This window comes from Salvia hispanica, unplaced genomic scaffold (genome assembly GCF_023119035.1).
Source record: "Salvia hispanica cultivar TCC Black 2014 unplaced genomic scaffold, UniMelb_Shisp_WGS_1.0 HiC_scaffold_789, whole genome shotgun sequence".
NCBI lineage: Eukaryota > Viridiplantae > Streptophyta > Magnoliopsida > Lamiales > Lamiaceae > Salvia > Salvia hispanica.
This window is the reverse complement of record NW_025952564.1, coordinates 18,704-41,793: the sequence shown is the minus strand read 5'-3', so window position 1 is coordinate 41,793 and position 23,090 is coordinate 18,704. Positions and strand designations below refer to the sequence as shown.

Below are 23,090 nucleotides of genomic sequence, written 5' to 3'. Positions count from 1 at the left end.
TCTCCCCTTCGTCGCAATTCATCTCCTAATCTTAGACTTCGTTCAGTTTTCTACATCAATTAATTTCCAAAAATGAGGATCGAAGAAGTAGTTGAAGCTGAAGCACCGATTGTAGCCAGAAAAAGGCATTCCAAATCGGCGGTCGTTGAAGCGAATTCTTCAGGTTAGAAATTGATTCAAATTTTAAGTATATTGCTTCGATTTTAGTGTATTAAAACAGATCTGGATTTGTTTTCTTCTGAATTCGATTTCTGCTGATTTTTTTGTTGTTGATTAGCGATGGTAGAATCGGAAGAGAGGGAAATCAACAAGGCTGCTGGAAAAAACGAAAGAGAACATGCATCTGCTTCCAGTTAAGGATTTGTTTAAATTTTTAATATTATTGACATTTCATATAATAGCTACTGACATAGTTATGATAATAGACTTGTGTTTTCTATAAACAACATATACTTGTCATTGAGATGATATTGTATACTGTTGACATAGTGTATGCTTGTTTGGATTGCTGTTGACATTATAAACTTTAACAATTGATATAAAAGTAATAAGATAGTTATGTTTGCTTTAAACATGATATACTTGTTATTGACATAGTGTATACTTATTAGAATCGCTGTTGACATAGTCAAATTGACATAATAGTAACCAGATAATTGTGTTTGCTATATATGAGATATACTTGTTATTGACATTGATTTATTATGTACTTTATCTATTGACATAATTTTAAAAATATACACGCACTTGTTGTCGATAGGGTATACTTGTTATTGACATAGATTTATTGTGTACTTTATCTATTGACATAATCGTAATAACATACATGCATTTGTTGTCAACAGGGTATACTTTTTATTGACATGATATCGTGTATAATTGATATTGATTTATTCTGTTTGATTTTAAAACAGAGAAAAGAAAAATATCAAAGCAAACTAGGAGTGTTATTGAGATTAGAAGTGTAGATCAAATAAAAAATTTGAAAAAATAAAAGAAAAGTATAGAGGAAATACGAATAAACAGCGAAGATGAAGAGATGCACAATTAGAATAAAGAACAGACTCACATAAAGAGGAATGACCTCCTTGTTAACAGAGTTCACCTTAAGGATAAGGCCACTGTTCGAGGCCTTCGCCCCGATGTCGTTTATGGAAAATTTCTCAGTATTATTCCTCACTTTTGATATTTTCTATGATATTATGTTCTTTTTTCTTGATTTTGTATTTTCATGTCACAGTTTTTAAGAGGCCATTTTGCACTGATTTTCTCAAGTTCTGCTTTGAACGCTTTGAGGTTACTCTGTGGTCTTCTGCAAGAGAGTAATTCTGATCTTCATTTATTTCTTTCTTTTCCATTCATGTTTAGTTATTTATGAAAAATGTTTTATGATTTTGAATGCATGATTGCTCAGGCATAACATAGAAGGTGTTTTAACCAATATTACTGATGGGAGTGCAAACAGAAACAAGTTGCTATTCATTTGGGTAAGTAATGCAGTCACATACCAATTTGCATCACAAAAAATGATTATAACAATTTATTAAGTTTCCTCAATTACATGAACATGACCAAATGTATCTCTTCCGTGGGCTACTAGGCTAAAAGTGGCGCAGGATGCTGCAAAAGGACTAGCATATCTTCATGAGGGCATGAAAATTCAAGTATAACTACTTTCTCTCTGTCGAAATTCGCCTCAACGTACCTCAGCAGCGTAACTTTATATAAAGAGATGGCTTTTCGTGTAGATTATATTCAGAGATTTCAAGTCTTCAAACATTATTTTGGATGAGCAGTGAAATGCTAAGCTCTCGGATTTTGGGTTGGCCAAATAAGGCCCTACTGATGGATTAAGTCATGTCTCTACTGCTAAGGGAGAGATCACCCAGACATTGGAGGAAGCGGATGAAATCAGGTGTTACTGTACAAGACAGAGGAGCGTCTTTCCTTCACCCCCTCGCAGTTGAGGCCTTACCGCGAGTGGGTCAACAAGAGGTGGGTTCTCCCTTTGGACCCCTCCTGCTCGTCGTATAAAGCTGATGTAAGCATCCTTTAAATGATACTTCTGTGAATTCGAATTGGTGATATGTGGCCTTGATGATTAATTGTTTGAACTTGTATAAGTTGTGAATATAAGTACTATTGTAATCTATTTGTTGTATGCTCGGATGTCCCATTTTGCTTTGTTGACAACTATTGCTCAAGTTAGATATATATATATATATATATATATATATATCATATTAGAAGTAAATAAGTATCTTAAACCAATGTTTTCTTAGTAACTGAATCAACCAGTTATTTGATATTTCTCAAATGTGAAATTTGAAATTGACTTATCTCTAGATGTTCTTGCCTTGTAACACAGCAGTTGTCACCTGAAGTGGAAGCAGTGATTGGACATGTCTTTAACTTAGGAGACCATGTTGAAGCCATGATTGATGGAGATGGTTTTTATGGTGCTTTGAAGTGGAAGCAGTGATTGAACATGTCTTTAACTCAGGAGACCATGTTGAAGCAATGATTGATGCAGATGGTTTTTATGGTGCTTGGTTCCCTGCAATTGTTCTTATAAAAACAGAGGCTTATAACTACTATATGATTGAGTACAAAAATTTGATGATGGATTATAATTGTTGTTGACATGGCTTGTACGTGTAGTTGAAGAACAAACATCAATGATTTGAAAGTGTAGTTGACATGACTTATAATTGTTGTTGACCTGGCTTGTACGTGTAGTTGACATGACTTATAATTGTTGTTGGTATGGCTTGTACGTGTAGTTGACATGGTTTGAAAGTTTAGTTGACATGACTTATAATTATTGTTGACATGGCTTGTACGTGTAGTTGACATGGTTTGAAAGTGTAGTTGACATGACTTATAATTGTTGTTGACATGGCTTGTACGTGTAATTGACATGGTTTGACAGTTTAGTTGACATGAATTATAATTGTTGTTGACATGGCTTGTACGTGTAGTTGACATATTATGTACCGTAGTTGACACGATATGTACCGTAGTTGACATGACTTGTATGTGCAATTGACAATGATACAAGACTCTGAAAACTGGATAAATGCAAATAGGCACAGATTGAATGAATTACAAAACAAGTACAAGGAATGGTTTACCCGTAGAAGCAAGAAGTAAACAACTGCCTTATTCTGATTTGAACAAAAAATGGTTTGAATATTTGATCTTAACATGTTTTTTAGATGGATATGTAAAACAATTATCACATCTGATTTTTAAACCATGAAGTCTATAATAATATATCAACTGTCAATCAGTTCAAAAACTTGAATTGATATGTCAACAACTTGAATTGAGATGTCAACAGCTTGAATTGAATGTCAACAGCTCAAAAACAATCCTTGTAACTAAAAAAATATACAACTATTTTTTCTTATTTTTTTAATTTGACACAAGTTCTGACATCATTATCATACAATACATTTTAATAGTTGGCATAATTACATCTGTTTAATTGACATTATATGTGTGTAGTTGATATGAATTGTATATGTAGTTGACATTATATGTGTGTAGTTGACATGAATTGTATATGTAGTTGACATAGATTATATATGTAGTTAACCATTTTTTGTCATTTGAAAAGCCCTCAACCAATAATTCAAGATGAAAAGCATAGCCAGAAGTAAAATTTCCATAAGCAAAATGATTAATTACGTGCCTAAAGTGCAAAATTAAATAAGATCCATCAAATGTCAACAAGTCGTATTAAAATGTCAACAACTGAAAAATAACACTTGTTATTCACATATCAATAGCCAGAATATCAAATGTCAACAACTCGTATTAAAATGTGAACAACTAAAAAATAACACTTATAATTCACATATCAATAGCCAGAATATCAAATGTCAACAACGCAGTATTAAAATGTCAACAATTAAAAAATAACACTAATAATTCACATATCAATAGCCAGAATATCAAATGTCAACAACTTGTATTAAAATGTCAACAACTAAAAAGTAACACTTATAATTCATATATCAATAGCCAGAATATCAAATGTCAACAACTTATAGCAAAACAACAGTGTGTCAACAAGGATTTCCAAAATCCATAATCAAAATCTCAAAAACTATGTCTCAAAATATGCAGCACCAACACACCAGTACCAACATCTCAAACATAATTCTCAACCTCATCTCCTTACTCTCCGGAGCTCTAATTCCACAGATCTCCCTCTCACCTTCAGATCTCTCACCGAGAAGCTGGAGCGTCATCATTTTTCCTCAAACTGGAGCGTCAACTATATGTTCTTGCAGAGCTCTTCTAATTTACTTGATCTCAGCTTCTCGCTTTCACTCACCAACTGCAAAAATCGAACAACGTCAACAACAAATCTGCAAAAATTGAAACCAGTAAAGCAAGAGCTTCATCTACCTCTACTAATTTCGCGAGGAGCTGCGCCTTTTCCTTCTTATCATCGAAAGCCTCAGCCGATTATTTATACTCTTTGTCCTATAAAATCTGAAGAAAGAGATAAATCAATCTGGAAATCAGAGATAGAATAAGAAAAATCATCAAATCATCAAATCAAAACTTCTTCTGACAGTCGATCCCCAATATCTTCACATCTCACGTCACGATTTCAACCTTTTTGCAGATCGCGACAACTTCCTTCCTCATCAGAGTCACGGAATCGAGCTCCTAATCAGCCACAGATCGCCGACATAGCTCCGATTCCTTCTCTCATGATTTTCTTCGTGAATTCACGAACCTCATCAATTTTATCCCTATCCAAACACAAAAGACAACAAACTGTGCCAAAATTTCATTATTGCATTTTTACTCCAGCTGCGATCGATTATATCGGAGGAATTCGACAGTTCGTCTTTGCCCTTCCAAGCATAAGAATAACAAAACTGAGCAAAATTTTGTTCAGGATCACGTTTGTAACAACCAAAAACGTACTCTGTATAGAAGAAACAACACGCACAAATCTCACCGGAAAAAAATCATGTGTGAACGGCTTCAGCGAAAAGCTGATAAATGACAATTGATTCCAACCAAATATTCAATTAACTCCAACAAGTTATTATCTAAAAAATAAAACAACAGTATCTGAAGATTTTAAAACAAAAGCAACAGTGAAACATAATTCACCCGAGAAGAGCGACACTATATGAATGTGAGAGAGACGAAACAAGCTGAAACATATAATGTCAACTATCATATCTTAAGTGACAACATAGAGGGTTTCTAAAATCCAGAATCAAAATTTCAACACTACATCTCAAAATATGCAGCACCAACACACTAACACCAACATCTCAGATATCCTACCATGGACACTCAACCATATCCATAACCCCTTCCTCCACCAACAAACACCACAGCTGGGGGGGTGCATTTTGGATACAATTATTTTGTATGTAAACAGAATGTCAACAAAGAGTATAGCTACATAAAATATTTAACATGTAACATACATCATGTCAACAGAATTGCATTTATGTCTTCAGCCAGAGGATGCATTTTGGATACAACTATTTTGTATGTAATCAGAATGTCAACAAAGAGTATAGTTACATAGAATATTTAACAACTAACATACATCAAGTCAACAAATTTGCATTCATGTCAACAGAGTATAATTCACCAACATAACACAAAAAAATCATGTTAATGAAAATCAAACAAAATTACCTCCACCATTCGTCGACGTCGACTCTGAATATGATGAAGAATCCATCAGATAACACTTACGTATTGATTATGAACTGAAATCGAAGCTAAAGATGAAAAAGCAAAAAAAAAAAACTGATTAGGAACAGATTTGACTGGGCATCGACAAATAAAACATAAAAACAGAATCAAAGTGGTAAAATCGACCGAAAAACTTCAAAATCAACACCGAAATCCGTCGAACTGGTCGTCTATTTTTGGAAAATTGATATGCTAAGGAATCGTCGAATCAGAGATAGTTGAAATCGTTGAAATCGTCTGAATTCTAATTTTTCAATCAATTGAATCATAAATCCTTGGAATAGATTCATCAGAGAACTCAAACAAATCGCAAATCTCACAGAAATCGCCGATGAAAGCTGAAGAGTCCTAAATTAAAACATGAAATGACTATTATACCCTTTCATAATAAATTAAGCTAAAAATATTTATTGTGTGGCAAAATCTGGACCACTCATTTAATAAAAATGAGTGGCCGAACACTCTCATAATGCACTGGAATAAAGTAAACCAGAGAAAATAATTTGGGTAACAAGATGAAAATGAGTACAACAAATGAAAATGTTTGATATCATAGTAATGTCAAGATAAGGATTTTTAACCGTGTATTTCCGGCTGTTTGATATCAAAGCTATGTTTATCTCATGGCCCGCATTTATGCCTTAAGCCCATCTAAGCCCGGCTAAAAATCACTATTTCACCCATTTTAGTATCTCACCAAATTGGTAAGATACAAAACTGTTCAATCCCGTTTTTTAATATGCCCCTTCTTCATTCTCTCACCCACTCTCCCTCTACTTCCCTCCCCATCCCAAGTACTTCTACCAACTACCACCGCCCTATGTCACTCTCATGGAGACTCTCTCGCTGAAGGCGGTGGCCCTTCGGTGGTGCGCCGCCGACTCACTCTCTGCCCCTACAGCTTTACCACTCGCCCATGGAGACTCTCTCACCGAAGACAGTGGCCCTTCGGCGGTGCGCCTCTGCAGCTTCACCATCTCTCCTTACCATCTCTCTCTTTCTCTCTAGTCCATTCTCACATCCATATGAAAAGAATCCAGATATGAACACACTTGAATTTTTACGGAGAAAGAAGTAGTCTTGTGTAGAAAGAGAGATGGGAGAGTGGAGGCTGAGATATAGCTGTTAAAGAGGGGACGTCGTCCACCGACGAAGAGGAATTTGAGCATGACGGAATTCACGCTTTCACCGTCTATTCGACGCTTGTCGGATTTAGTCAAAACCAAGGGCAAATGTTATTATAAATTAATTGAAAACGTACATAGTGAGAATAAGGGTAAATGTGTGTTTTCAGTTTTATATATGACATTGTATTGATAAATATATTATCTATCAAATAGCAATATTATAATCTTTATCTTGTTCCTAATTTGAACTCGGGCCGTGTTTCTTATCACAAGTTTCGTATCTTGTTATATCCTACCTGAACTATCAAACGTGCCAGTATAATACAGTATTATTTCGTTGCTAGTAATATGATGTCGTTTGATTTGATATTTGATAGTATCATAGTATCACGTAAGTTAGGTGAAACACTAAATTTCGTTTATGCACTAATTAAATTCATCAGATAAAAGTCTACATTAAGAAAATGTAGAGTACTAGTACTAAATTTCAGTACAATAATTTAAAATCTGATTACAAAATTATTGCCAACCGTGTGCACCGACTAAAGTGTTTGCCATTTTCAAAATTTATTTCATTTATGGCATATAGATATTTTAAAGTAGACAGGCCCCATAAAATATTCGGTGACAAAATTACAAATCACCATAATTATTTATTTCTTGTCAAATGTCAAAAAGATATGTTTATATCAAATGATATACCACCACATTATTTAACAGGTTGGAAAAACAAAATTTCATCTAAATAATTTCGAACACTTTTATCGTGAATCTCTCATTTCTCATTAGTTAGGTGATCAGTCAATTAGATGAAGATTGTAAAGGTAATACTGAATCATTGATTTAGATTTTATGATTACCTCTTACCAAAAATATTATGATATGATACAATTGTTTTATGACGATTTCGAGCTAATGCATTATTTTAAGTTTGATAAATTGAGTATATGAATGGTTTTTAGAGTCTATATAAATCCAGTTCTCATATAGATTATATATTAGGTAAATTCTCGGAAAAATCATAAAATTTGGTCAATTTTTAATAAATCCAGAGCTGGTTGAAAAATGATCGATTATATCATTTTAAAGTTACAAAATTGACCAAATTTAATTTTTTTTTTCTGGGAGTTTGCCTTTTATGCTAAAGGTGAATATGAACATTTTATGTTATGTTAAGTTTAATTTTGAAATTAACGAAAATAAATAAATAAGCATTGCATTCTAGTTCAACAATTTTAATTTTAATTTTTTAATTTTTAATCATCATCCACTACATAAAATTAAATGACACTATATATAACAAAATTATTCCATTAGAAATCATAAAATTATAAAGTTAAGTGTGTTGATATTTTTTTAATTTAAAATCACAATATAAATACAAAAAGTTACATAATTAAATTTCCTAAAAATTATATACTCCAAAAAATTTAGTATCATTTGTATAATACTCTCTCCATCCCTTCAGTTTTGTCACATTTTTCCATTTCCGTCGGTTCCACAAAATTTGTCATATTTCACATTTTACCATTTTTTATAGTGGACCTTATATTTCACTAACTCATTAGTATCACTCACATTTTATTATAAAATTAAATAGTATAAAAGCAGGACTCACTCTCCACTAATTTTTTCAACTCACTTTCTATTACATATCTTAAAACTCGTATCCGGTCAAAGTGTGACAAAATTTAAGGGACGGAGAGAATAATTTTGAATTTTAATTTTTTTCAAAAATGGCATGCAGTTCGTTGCGGACAGCAAAACCCGATGCCCCGCCTCTCCCAGCCCGGGGGCCTCTCTCCCTCGAGCAACGCAGGGTACCGGAGATCATACCCCTCTGAGTGGTCCGACACCCATTCCCGTCTCTCGATACCAATGCTAGTAATAAGTGTTTAATTATGAGGCTCACAATTATGTACGGGAGTGTGCACGGATTTGACGTGTAGGGAACCAAATTGCAAAATCTTTTTATGATAGGTGGTTGGTATTGGTATACTACGGTTGGCACATTAATTATTTAATATTTTAAATTAAATATGTATCTTCGACAACTTTTTAATTACCCACACTACTATCTTATAATCTAGGCCCACGCAGGTTCATGTACGTCATCTAGTACATTTGTCCACTTCGAGCAAATAAAAGAACAAAAAAAGAGAGATAAAATGATAATCATACACATTACACTAATTAAGCAATCATAAGTGTGGCCTTTAAGTGGTTAACAAACATTCATCATTTGATTTTGTTGGTTAATATGAAAAGTGGAAAGAATGATAGGATACAAATTAAATCATATATACTTGCTTGGTTACTATAAATCCTAAATATATCATAAATTCAAAATCTTATCAAAAATAAATCCGGTCCAAATTGTTCAAAAATTCGAATTCAAAAATTTGGAATTCGAACTATGAAATTTGAACCGATCCAAATAATCTGAAATTTTAATACCAAAATCCGAAAATCTGATTCCAAATCCTATTAAAAATTGTTCAAACAATTGCTTGAGTTTTAGAATATCCAATCCAAAAAATATGAACAAAATTTAATTCATCTGTTTAGTTCCGGTCAGATTTTCGGATTAAGATATTTTGCTCGCTCCTATGCACATGGGCGATTAAAGTTAATTTTCGGTTGTTTTTCGATCAACCAATCAAATTGTTGCAGTCAAGGGTTCAGGCTAATTGATTCCTTAGCCGATTAACTGAATAATCAGTTTAGTATTAACCGAATAACAATCCCTAACCACGTTTATTAAAAAAAATAGTATATACTAAAATTGAAGACTAATTAAATGATGCAATTAAGGATAACTAAAAACGCAATTAAGAGTAATTAAAGATCGAAAAACCCTCACCACCTACCTTGTCTCAGTCGCACCTCTCTGGAATCGAAATCAAACAATAATTCGAGAGAATCGCACAAAGAAAGGGCGATTCTCGAAATCCGTGTGCCCCACCACCACCATTCCCTCTCCCCTCTTAAAATACTAGCATTGGTCTACTGTCCTTTTCCAAGAACACACATTTTTACCATTTTCTTTGACTCTTTAAATCACTCACGATCGATCACGCGGTGTGAGTGAGTGAGTGAGTGCTCATCCATAAACCGCGATTCAATGCGGCATTCATCGGCATTAATTGTTGGATAGATTTATTAAGCTCGAATTGATGCGATTAAGCGTTGCCTTTCTGCGTGAAGAAGAAGTGGGTAGCATTTCCTTTTCCCTCTTTCTGGATTGTGGTTAGGGAATCGCATTTTCGAGTTTGAAAATCCCTTTCTTTTTTTTGTGTGTGGGGTTTATCGATTGACATTGGGTTTTGTCCTCTTTTGCCGCTGCTCGATTTTCCCCTTTTTTATATACACCCAAATCATAAATCATAAATTATAACATATTCAACTTCTCATTATGTTTATTGTTTCCTAAATTCACTCATTGTGCTTGAGTTTAAAGATCTGCATTTTATCTGATATGAGGTAAAACTGTTTAATTGCATATCTTCTGTGGTTTGTTCTGAGCTAGTTTGAGGTTGCCCTTGTTTGCAAAACCCTTTTTTGGGGTTTATTGATTTTGGGTTGATTATGAAATGCAGTACTAATGTGAGTCCTTTTGAAGTAAACAAATTAGGTAGTTTGTGATTTTTTCGACCTTGTACCGAATAATTTGTTTCGTCGAAAATATCAAGGGAAATAATTATGTTAACTGGTTGTTCGTTCTTGAATTATTATGATATAGTAGTAGTACTTGTTTTTTGCTCAAAGCAAAAATTGCATTTAATTTCCTTTTTTGGCCTTTTTGTTTCTTGAAAGTTTTTGGGAAATTGTTGCTATATCTCAATTAGTTGTTTCTTTGTTTATTAGAGAAAGAGGAGTACATTTTTTCAGTTATTGGAAGAGAGAGTTTTTGCTGAGGTTTCTGTGTTGTGGTAAATTTCCAATGCTTGAACCAAATTTCATTGTCGGTTGTGGTTCATTGTTTTTTTTGGCCATGTAAGCTCTGCTGCGGTTTTGCAAATGTTTTGGTGTGGTCTTAACTAGATCTGTAAGTTGTGTGCCATAAAGTTATGTCCTATTTCTGGCATCTAACGACTATTCACTCTATCAAGAACTTGGTGTGTCGAATTTTACGCATTTGGCAGCTTATTGGTAGCCTGATTACTGATAATTTTCTTTGTGATACTGAAAGGTGTTGCGTCTTGTGATGTTATTTTGGGAGATATAAGTCGTCGCTGAAACTGTTCAAAATGGAGAACTATGATATACTGGAGCAGATTGGTAAAGGGTCGTTTGGTTCCGCGCTGCTTGTTAAGCATAGACAAGAGAAGAAGAAGTAAGGGAACATTGTAACTATAATCTGTCGTTTTTGTTGGAGTTTATGCTTCTCTTTTAGCTGATTTCTGTTTCTGTTTCTTTTGAAGGTATGTTATGAAAAAAATCCGTCTTGCTCGGCAGACTGATCGGACCCGCAGATCTGCCCACCAGGAGGTGATACTTTGTTTAAATTGTTTGAAATAGTAAAAAAGTATCCATGCAATATGTGTTTTGCTTGGCACCTGCCCGATTTTATATACTTATGGTTTAGATCTTATTTTTCCATTGTGCAGATGGAGCTCATTTCCAGAGTGAAGAATCCATTTATTGTGGAGTACAAAGATAAAAATAATCACAGCTTGCTACAATTTCACCCTTTTTCTTGCTTAATATTTGTTTTGTATCATTATATTATCCTATAGCAAGTAAAAGTTTTGTTATTTTCAGGGGTGTTATGTGTGCATCGTGATTGGTTACTGTGAGGGAGGAGACGTGTAAGTTGCTAGTTTCTAGAATTGGATTAGTGTACCTTATTTTGCTCAACTCTGATTACGTTGCCGTCTATTATGTATCAGGGCCGAAGCCATTAAAAAAAGAAATGGAATTCATTTCCCTGAGGAGGTTGTACAAAAACTCATTTTTTTCTGTTATTTTAGTTTTTTCACGAAACTTAGTTGTTAATAATTACATTCGTTTGTTGAATTACGAGCAGAAGCTTTGCAAATGGTTGGTTCAACTTTTGATGGCACTGGATTACTTGCACTCAACCACATCCTTCATCGTGACGTCAAGGTATTAATTACCCATCATTTGACATATTTATACGTCCGATAAACAAAACATCACATTTTAAAGACTCTTCAATTTCTCCCCAGTGCTCGAATATATTTCTGACGAAAGATCAAGACATACGTTTAGGTACCTAACTCCAGCTGCTATTTTTGACGCCTTCATTGAAATTTTGAGTACGAACGCATCCATTTTTTGACCTTCTTCTGTTGTAATGTTTCAGGGGATTTTTGGCCTTGCGAAAGTATTGGTTTCTGACGATCTAGCTTCTTCTGTGAGTATACGATGAACGAGATTCAGATTTCTTCATGATCTCCTTAGTTCATATGTTTAAATACGCTATCAAATTGCAGGTAGTGGGTACGCCTAGTTACATGTGCCCCGAGCTTCTTGCGGATATACCTTATGGTTCCAAGTCAGATATCTGGTCCTTGGGTAACATTCTTGCGATCTCGTAATTCTTGAATGTGCTACATTGTTTTGGTTCGTTTTAGTTCATTTATGAATTTTAACGTCTTAATCAGGGTGCTGTCTTTATGAAATGGCTGCTTACAGGCCTGCATTTAAAGCCTTTGTAAGTCTTAATTCTGTTTTCTTTAAACATGTTATCATCGAAGTGACTCATCTAGGTTGTGATTGATGTCGTTGTAATACATTCGTTCACAAAACAACTGTCGTCTTGCTTTCTTAATATTGCCGTTGCTTCATTTTCTTCTGATGTAGTTCATGAACAGGATATACAAGGTCTCATCCACAAGATAAATAAATCGATCGTCTCTCCACTTCCAACCATGTATACCGCTCCATTGTAAGTCCGTTAACTAATTATAATTTATGCACCGGGTGTTCTGCAACCACAGTTTATCTTTTTGCTAAACTCGCATCTTTGACCGTCTCCCTTTCTGCTAGCCGTGGGCTAATCAAGAGTATGCTTGGAAAAATCCAGAGCTCAGACCAAGCGTATGTTCCGTTTCTATGCTTTCCTTCCTCGATGGTCCATGAATATCTCATCGATGACATGGTCCGATTTCCTTGTGCAGGCTGCAGAGTTGCTCCGACATCCACATCTCCGGCCCTATATCCTCGATATGCATCTCATGTCGAACAACCCCAGGAGGCATACTTTCCCAGCTTGGCACTCTGATTCCAAATTTGCCAAGAAAGCGGATTCGTTGAAGCTGATACTGTCAAACAAGAAAAAGGCTGTCAGCCGGCAACAACAGGGCATTGAATCCTAGCATATCTGGAAAGCAGACTCGACAGTCCGTTCTCTTCTGGAAGAGCACAAAAAACGTTCAGCCATTTGAATGATAAACTGTCCGACTTATCGGTTGGTAGCGTGGGCGATGATATTGGAGTGCAGAAGTTGACGAATGCCACCAAGTCAGCGCTGTCAAAGCTTCGAGAACGGCTTCAGCAAAGGCTTCTTCGAATAATAGAAGGCAGTCCACGACCCCGTCAAGAATATCAAACCCTGGCTCGACTCGCGGAGTGGTGCGTTCGAAGTTTAATTCGATCTAATTCTCGATAGTTCAGCTATTGATTCATTGTTTTGCATATATGCCAGCTTCCCGTGTCGCACACTCCGGTGAGAAAACCATCCCAAGCAGCACGCAGAGCGTCTCTTCCGCTGTCCACACGAGCTAAACCTAGCGTTGTCGGTCCACTCGGTAGTGTCGATTCTTCCGACGTCTCCGTCAACGCGCCGCATATCGACAAGATGGTCGACTTTCCGTTGGCGTCCGCAGACGAGCCTCCACGGCCGCCGGAGCTCATTCTCCTCAGCTCAGTGCTCGTACACCCCACCGTACAGCGCCGACCGTTCCATCACGAAAGATAAGTGCACGGTCCAGATTCTCGACAGGCCGATCTCCGCTCAAGGCGTGCAGTACAACGGGAGCGAGTGCTCAGAGCACAACCCAGTCCTCGTCGGCGGCGGTGGAGGGGTTCGAGCCGCTCATCGTCGGATTCCCGGCAGCGGAGGTTCGACACGACGTCGTACCAGCAGCGCGCGGAGGCTCTGGAGGGGCTGCTGGAGTTCAGCGCGACGCTGCTGCAGCAGGAGCGGTTCGACGAGCTGCAGGTGCTGCTGAAGCCGTTCGGGCCGGAGAAGGTGTCACCTCGCGAGACTGCGATATGGCTGACGAAGAGCTTCAAGGAGAACTCGGCGTGATCACATCTCTCAGACTAACAGCAGCTAACCGCAGGTAGGAAGGAATTTAGCACGTGGTAATGGCATAAAAATGTAGGTTTTTTGCTTTTGGATTTGGCATTGTCATAAACGGCTAATACTAATACTACTATGATATATGATGATGTTACAATTTGTTCTTGCCTCACTTTGTTTCTTTTTCCATCATATCATATGCTCACTCTTTTAGCATGGACCATAATTTTGATATTTTAGTACTCCTTCCATCTTACAATAAGAGTCACACTTTGTCATTTTGGTCCGTCCACGCTTATAGTCACACTTCATATTTATCATAATAAATGGTAAGTAGACCCTTAATTCCACTAACACGCTTCACTCACATTTTATTATAAAACTAATATCATTTCTTAAAATTCGTGCCCACAATAAGAGTGACTCCATTATGGGACTGATGGAGTATATGATATTTTTATTAGTTTACCATGAGTGTGTTCGGTTTGCAAAATTGTATTAGAGATTAAATTTGTAGTGTGTTTGATTTATGGGATTTAATCTCGCAGCTCAATCGTAGATGAATAATCATGGGATAATTAGTCATAGCTGATTCCTATGACTAAAATAATCACAATCCTAAATTATATCTTGGTACTATTATTTATCTTGAAAATCGAACACCATCCATGTTTTACAACTCAGTGCTCAAGCACGAATAGACGTGTTAGTGTCGCAGTGCTCGATATTGAGCATGCGTGGCACGGAGTCAAGCACTGATGCTCAAAAGAACACCAAATGCAAGAGATCTCTGAAATGAATTAAGTAAAAGGAATCTTGCCAAGAAATTTGAAGCTCTGGTAAATTATGACAGCAGACATAATTCAGTAAAAAGAAAGACAACAATCTGCTTAAAAGCTCTGAATAATTTTGCATGCGGTTTATTTGTGAAACTCGAGGGACATTGCATTGCTCTGCATATTTAACTCTGTTTCTGTTCACTTTTGCCCAGTAAAAGTTAAACAGATTATTACAATGTGGGAAAATTGTGACAACTGATACTTGATCGAGTATGAAACAGGTTCAATTTCAATTGCTTATTTAGCAAATATTTTTATCTTTAACTCCACAAATCTCATTTAGATTTAGGTTTCTCATATGATCTACATGCCATCAACAATGAGTATCTCTCGTCATTATTCTTCTCCTCAGTTTCTGTGTCATATCACAACTCTATCTGCATAATTGAACGGTCAACTTTCACCAAAAAATCTGCCGGTAATATGCTGGTAATTTTTTAGCGGACATTTCGTTAGTAATCTGAGTAATCTGCCGATAATATATGCCAAAAATGTCCGCCCTGAAAAAATGTGTATTTTTTGTAGTATTACTTCAACAATTTTTATTTCAATTTTGATTTTATTTTTTCATATTTTTTAAATTAAAATACATATACATTTATCTCCCCTGCCTCATGTGAGGAGATCATATTGTTATAGGAAATAGATTTGAACGAATGAATATACAATAGTCATGAGCACAATTAGATAACAAATACTCCATAGAAGATAAAATAAGTATTATAAAGGCTCTGTTCTAGTACAACCACATATTTAAATACTACTATCTTTTACCAAAGTTCCCAATGTTCAAGTGAAGAGACACATCTTTTCTATATAAACAAACCTGAGACCTAAACTAAGTCACCAAGCCACCAAAACTACACAATTCCGACAATGATTCAAGGAGAATAATTGGCAAGATCTAACTAACACCTAGATCTCACTCAAACGTTCAAGTTCCTCGAATCTCACGGCACAATGACAAAACTCACGGCCTTATCTATCGGATAGTTGAATCCGACCACCGGACAACTCAATTTAGGTAGATTTCCACATATATATTAGTATTATGTAATTAAGTTGGTATGTTTTAATATGTTGATTATGAAATTGATTTGAGGCAATGATATGTGGGTATGAGGCAAAGGGAATAAAGCAGTCTGTGTATAGTAGGAAGCAGTTGCTGCCATGGTCCCAATCTCTATGAATTGCTGAAAAGCTTCAAATATTTTGGTATGTGTTTTCAAAAGCAATTGATCATTTCATCTAATATAGCTATTGTTGAGAAGGCACGCCTTTTTGCTTACACAATTTGGCAGTTTGGAGTTTGGAGCATCCAGACAAATAACAATGTTGGTCGGCTCTTGATGTTGCCAACACAATACTCATCTTTCAACTTACAAACATTTCCCTCTCACATCTTATATACTATTATCATTCTTTCTTCATTCCAATACTTGGGTTCAAATCAAATCATCGCCTCAAATTTTGTTAATAAGTTTGTATTTTGCGTTTGATAACTTATAATAGTACAAAGATATTTATGGAATAGATTAGGATAATGATCTAATTAATTATAGTCAGACTATGAATTAATCAACCCAAATAAGGAAAATAAGCTCATTGGCCTATGCCCCACTTCACACAACCTAAAATTTTCAAGAATTTCTTCCGTAGAATTATTGTACTGGAAATTGTTCAATCATCAGATCGAAAAACAAGTGGATACCAATAATGGTGAGTTCAACTGCAAGATTTGATCAATCATAGAAAATAAATTTTGTAGTAACAATATGTTATCTAGTTGTCCCATTGAAATGTCCAACATGCAATCTATGTTATGAATTTAGATTTGATTTTGCCTCAAATTTCCATTGCACACTATTAAATGAAGACAAGTTTTTCAAAAACAAAAAGGCAAGGAGGTCGAAATAGTGTAATCCTGTCCATGGCATCGAGGTGAGATTAGTATATATGAAATCATGGAGAAATAGAGGGATTAAACTCAACCTAGAAATTGGATTTGAAATTATGTACTGTACTTAAATATTTTGTACATCTGTGCAGCAGAAGAAAGGGAGTAATATATTCAATAAATATGAATTAATTAATAGTGGAGTAACAAAAATACAATGATCTCAGTCCTCAGATGTAGTAGTACTATACAAATAATAACAATGGAAAAACAAATTGTTGATGACGACGAGCATGTGTAGAAAATAGTGCCTCAATCAGAAAAAGAAGATGCCAAGTGATGAAAAAACCAAACAAGCAGCAATCCCAATGAGGAAAAAAAAAAAAAGTTAGTAGTAGTAGAGTAAATGAATCATGTTTTCACAAATAATTGTTGTCACACCCCTTTTGCCTTGAAAAACCCAAAAACCCAAAGGGAAAAGGGAAAAACCCACTTTCGAAAATAAAGAAAAAAAAAAAAGAAAAAAAAAAAAAGAGCAACGCACTTATCTTTTTTAATTTTCCCCACCTTCCGTTTTTTTCAATGTCTTTAAATGCACGCCGTTGTACCTCTTTAACGTACAACCCAATATGAAGGTGGAAACGGACGAAGAAGATACCCCACTGGGGGGGCAAAGTCCCCATTGACCTGAATTTTTTTGACTGGGGTGGGACCGTGCTGTGGGCCCGACTAGTCACCATCCTAGGACTCTCAAATTCCCCCCCACTCTATATTAAATTAAATTAAATTAAATTAAAACAAGTAATAGTAGCAGTAAGAAAGAGGATAATTTGTTTATGAGTTTTTCTAAATATTTGTATTCATGTAAATAATTAATTAATTTATTCTGAGATTATAATAAAACTATTGATTCGCTTAAATTTTGCAATCAATCGAGATTTCGGGGATGGCATAGTTCAAGACTAATGTTGCGTTATTGCATATCAACCAAAAGACATCATTGTATCACATCATATTACAGTAAATTAAAAAATTTCATTTGTTGAATTATGATTGGTATTAAGAAAATAAGGAAATGTAAGAGAGGAAACGAGATATGAAAAATAAGCAACGAGATAGAATGAAGTACGACACATGAAATTGCACAATTTAGTAGTATCATTCTGGTTTGTCATATCCACACGGGTACCAAAATCTAATCAATTACAAAATCAAAATAAATAACCCAGTGAGTAAGTCTATATAAACTCACGCCAACTCAACATTCATGCAACCATTCCCCCAAACTCTCACACCATGTACAACACTAGCGGTAAAATGGACATGTTGTGGGCCGAGAAGGGCCCGAACGGCGAGCTCCCACTGCCGGAAAGCCCGAGAGGGCCCATCGAGTTTCTTCCCGCTCATGGAGCGCCTCCGCGCTCCAACTCTCCAAAGCCATCACTCCCTCCAATCCCACCGCAATGCTCGTCAAAACCACCTCCGCCGCCATACCGGAAAACCACGCCGCCGAAGAAGAGGACAATTCTAAGCTTTCCGGCAACACCTTTTCCTTCGCTTCCACCGCCACTTCTCAGCTCATTCTCGAGCGCATCATGTCACAATCAGTAAGTGTATAGAATTATTAATTTTGATCATGTGACACATAAAATTAATTTAATTTTGAAATGAAAAAGTAGGAGATTTCACCACTAACATCAGGAAGGCTCTCGCATAGTAGCGGCCCTCTCAATTGCCTCACCGAGGAAACCGAGTCGCCTCGATTTCGCCCTCCAACGAATACGAGGACGTCGTTAAGGTACCGGACAACACTCTATCCAGCCTATTTTCTCAATTAAGTCTTCAAATTATCATGCGAAATTCTTAGTTCTCTTTTTTTCTGCTGCGTCCGCACCTAATTTAATTTCCTATACTACAAATTCATAATTGATCACTAATTCTTTACACATTTTGTAATTGACTCATTTCATACATTTTGTGATATACATGTTGATGATTAGTCAATGATTTGGTGTTAGAGTAAAAAGTTTATTACTATTAGAACACAAGGCCGCCATAATTTATCAGCTTTCACAACGTATTACTGCGAAAAGTGAAGAAACATAGATTGCTTTTGTCACTTTCGATATTTACTTTTGTTTCTTTGTAAGAATGCTTTAGCCGTCTCAAACTTGCCTTTTGACTTTTCCATACACACAAGCAAATGGATTACTTTGAAATAGTACTACTACTTTAATCAAAGCTAATACGAAATGAAATTAATTAAACAAAATCTTAAAGTTCATTTATGGTATAGTATTTTAATCAAGGAATCTCAAATTTTTGCCTTTAAAGGAAGGAAAGAGAGGAACAACCCTCAATAAACTTTGAATTTCATGCCTTTTTTCAAAATCAAGATATTACAATATATTTATATATAGTGGGAAAATATCCCAATTTAAAGAATCCTATGGTAGTAGAAATTTAAACACAAAATTGCAAACAAATTATATAGAAAAAAACAACTGGTTGAGTGCCATACTGATTTATTATTGGTGCAGATTTCCTAGAAAAATAAATGAAGTATACTAGACTTTCTAAATATGATTTGAAACTACTGCCACTGATTTGCCAGGATTGCTCTGCCATTTTTATGCAAACTGATTTTTTTGGCTCAACATTTACTTCACATCACACCATACTTCCATATATACATAAGATACAAGTCTCCTCATTTAAATCAATTTTTTTAACCTTTTCCTATTTTCATCCAATATTTTCACTTTTCCCAACCTCGGAATGCGTTGTATATCTCTGCAATTCATCAAGGGGTAATTATTGACAGTACTTACAATATGTAACAAAATAATTTCATCAAAATATATTCAAAAATCATTTGAAAAGTAGTACAAATTCAAATGGACATTTTATCTATAACAAATTATACTTTAATCTTTTTATGCATGTCATGTAAAGAGTCTTTTAATCTTGATAGTGATTGATAATACTCCTATCATTTAAATTATTAGGATTAATTATCGATCAAATCATGAACTTTGGTATTAGTCACGCACTAAATGAAAAATGCAGTATTTACGAGCAAACAACACGCTGCAACCGCTCTTCACCGGCACGCCGCGGGCCGGCTTCGCGGCGGCCGCAGCCGTCGGCGGCACGAACACGCCGGGTGGAAAGACGGTGGGGAGGTGGCTGAAGGAGCGGAGGGAGAAGAAGAAAGAGGAGACGCGGACACACAACGCGCAGCTCCACGCCGCCGTCTCCGTCGCCGGCGTGGCCGCCGCCATCGCGGCCATAGCGGCCGCTACCGCTGCCTCGTCCTCAAACGGCAAGGACGGGGACATGGCGAAGACGGACATGGCCGTCGCCTCGGCCGCGACCTTAGTCGCGGCCCAGTGCGTGGAGGCCGCGGAGGCGATGGGCGCCGACCGCGACCACCTCATCTCCGCCGTGAGCTCGGCCGTCAACGTCCGGTCCCATGGCGACATTTCGACCTCACCGCCGCCGCCGCCACCGGTGAGTTCCTAAATTAATTTGATCAATTTAATTTTGAATGAATATTATGTAACTAATTTATATGATAAATCGTGTTTTATTAGCTCTACGAGGAGTGGCGACTTTGAAGGCGAGGGCTCTGAAAGAAGTGTGGAACGTGGCGGCGGCGGTGCCGGTGGCGCCGGTGGAGAGAGGGTGAGTTCCGGCAACGGGAATAACAGCTCCAGCAGCAACAACTCCGGCAGCTACTGCGAGGAGCTCTTGCCGGAGGAGAATTTCCTTGCTTCTTGCAATCAAGAGATGCTTGCTCGCGGCACCGAGCTTCTCAAACGAACTCGCAAAGGTTCGTTATCCGAAAATTACAAAATTTGGTCAAATTATAGTTTCGTCGGAACTTTAAAAATCAATTGGACAAAATCATAAATTTGGATTTGCGAGTTAAGCGATATCTTCTATTCATTGATAATATATTATGTGACCGGAATTAAATCCAAATTTCAAGAATTTTCTAATAATATTGAAATTTGACCAAACTTCATGTTTTTCTCGATAATTTGCACTAAATTGATGGCTCGATGATATGGTTGCAGGCGATCTTCACTGGAAAGTTGTATCTGTATACATTCATAGGAGTGGGAATGTAAGTTTGGGTTTTGTTCAGATTGTCGACTGAACACACAAAGATTGGTTATTTTGCACGTGTGATGATGTGAGTGTATTGGTGCAGGTGATGCTGAAGATGAAGAGCAGGCACGTGGGAAATACCTTCACCAAGAAGAAAAAGAGTAAAGACACATTAGCCTACATATAATTTTATGTGATTTGGATTGGATTAGAGTTGGTTAAGTGATTGAAGATGATTTGGTGCAGATGTGGTGGTGGATGTTCTGAAAGACATGGCGGCGTGGCCGGGGAGGCACCTGTTCGAGGACGGGGAGCAGAGGCGGTACTCGGGCTGAAGACAGAAGGGCGAGGAGTGGTGGAGTTCGAGTGCAGGAATGCCCGAAGTACGAGATGTGGACGCAGGGCGTGTCGAGACTCCTCTCCATGGTTGCCCATAGGAAAAGGAACCATTATAAATAGTTTTTCAATTGACTACTAGTAATGTATTCATATTTATTTTCGTAATTATGTTGACTTCAAACTTCGACCTATTAATTAAATTATTATAAATAGTTCTATGTTGTTTTTTCTATTGTCAAATTTGTCGAAATATTCTTGATATTCAACTCTCTCAAGAGTGTAACAACCCAAATATTAAGTATGCACTTTATTTTTTATGAAAACATGAAAGACTGCTCTGCGAAAAGCCCAATGGACTTCAAACGAAAGCAAGCCCATACTTATTTCACAATAATATTAATAAAAAATATGTCACGATTTAATTGGGGACCAAAAAAATATCTAGAATTTTACTAAATCCTATTAATAAAGAATAGTCATATTTTTAAAATTGATTCGTTCATCAAAATTAGTACATTATTAATAATATTTCGGATCACTTTTTCTTTATTCATATCTTACTTTATCGATTTTGCAATAAAAAGAAGTATCGATCATAACCACAACTATTTTTTATAAACGGGAATATTATGTATTATAGATGTTTCGTTGCAGTTTATTTCATCACAATCTTCAGATGTCTATCAAATTTAAATCACAATTATTCCAAAATATATATATACAGTACTTTTATTTTAGCAAGAACAAATAAAATGTAAAAATTCATACCCTTGTTACGGTGCTAGTGACGAAAGCACAAAAGGACACAACCGTCGTCTCCAATGAACACACTTTTATTTGACAACGAAGCGCAATTTTATATTTACTAGTATCACCCACGTGCGTTGCACGAAATATTTTATTTTTTCGTGGTAACTAAAATGAGAAAAATACAATTATATGTAATTTAAAAATAAATAAATATTAAAAAATAAAAAAGAAAATGCTAAAATAAAATTAAACTTATACAGTAAATAAATTAAAAGAGAAGGGGGATGGAGAGAGCAAAACACACTCGGTGACTAATTACAATATTAATTTTAGAAGCATAAATAATTATACAAAAGGTCCATTCGAGATGGCCCTATAATCACTCAATTTAAACCCCATTCTAAACAATACAATAAAAATTGAATATATGGTTCATACTTCATATTATGCGGCGGCTCCTATTCAAGTCTCATCATATCTCTATTCTCCTTCCAATTTGAAAACATAAATATCTCATTCTCCTTGACACACTCTGGGGCCTTCTCGTGCGGCATTGCTGCCTTCGCTCCATTGCCTCCTTTCTAGTTCCATGGCGTCAAGATTTCCTCCTATGGTAAGAGTAAAAATTGTATGCTTAAGTTCTATAAGGTAAGTAGGTAATGACATATTTATAGGCTAAAATATTATGCACGTAACTCTTAGTAAAACCTCACACTCACTCCACTTAGCAGTTAGTCCAAGGAAAAGGTAATGTGGAAGTGAGTAATAAACTTACATATTTATAGACAAAATATATGAAGAAGCTATTCTAGTTATCCTCAAAACAAATCTGAATAATGTGACTGTTACAAATTTATAATTAGTGCCAATGTGTAACCTCTCCAGGCTGTCAACTTCAGAACCCATTGAGGTCACATACGCCAGATTCAACATCCCAATTTGATTATATATTCAGTTGAAACTATCAGCTATGTAAACCTATCAACAACTCCAATGCACTCTTC

At 35.9% G+C, this 23,090-nt stretch overlaps 1 protein-coding gene and 2 pseudogenes across 3 annotated transcripts; all 3 read left to right on the top strand.

Annotated features, from left to right (window-relative positions):
- The first annotated feature begins 44 nt into the window (after nt 1-44).
- Nucleotides 45-2,710, top strand: LOC125200067. Of its 3 annotated transcripts, none has more exons than XR_007172660.1 (7): nt 45-163; nt 278-352; nt 1,241-1,322; nt 1,415-1,487; nt 1,601-1,664; nt 1,749-2,041; nt 2,372-2,710. XR_007172660.1 is itself a non-coding variant. In XM_048097857.1 (6 exons), the coding sequence occupies exons 1-5, from the start codon at nt 73-75 to the stop codon at nt 1,646-1,648; spliced, it is 369 nt and encodes a 122-aa protein (XP_047953814.1). In that variant the 5' UTR covers nt 45-72; the 3' UTR covers nt 1,649-1,664; nt 1,749-2,087. The 3 variants fall into 3 exon arrangements, 1 of the variants encoding a protein (XP_047953814.1); XR_007172661.1 differs by having other exon boundaries at nt 2,369-2,710; XM_048097857.1 differs by lacking the exon at nt 2,372-2,710 and having other exon boundaries at nt 1,749-2,087.
- Nucleotides 2,711-11,101: 8,391 nt separating this feature from the next.
- On the top strand, nt 11,102-14,317 carry LOC125200059 (annotated as a pseudogene).
- A 3,810-nt stretch (nt 14,318-18,127) lies between these two features.
- Nucleotides 18,128-21,568, top strand: LOC125200060 (annotated as a pseudogene).
- Nucleotides 21,569-23,090: the final 1,522 nt, after the last annotated feature.

Coding starts and splice junctions, on each gene's coding strand:
- LOC125200067 (XM_048097857.1), top strand. CDS start 73: ATGAGGATCGAAGAAGTAGTTGAAGCTGAAGCACCGATTGTAGCCAGA. Junction 164..277: donor CGTTGAAGCGAATTCTTCAG/GTTAGAAATTGA, acceptor GTTGTTGATTAG/CGATGGTAGAATCGGAAGAG. Junction 1,488..1,600: donor ACAAGTTGCTATTCATTTGG/GTAAGTAATGCA, acceptor GTGGGCTACTAG/GCTAAAAGTGGCGCAGGATG.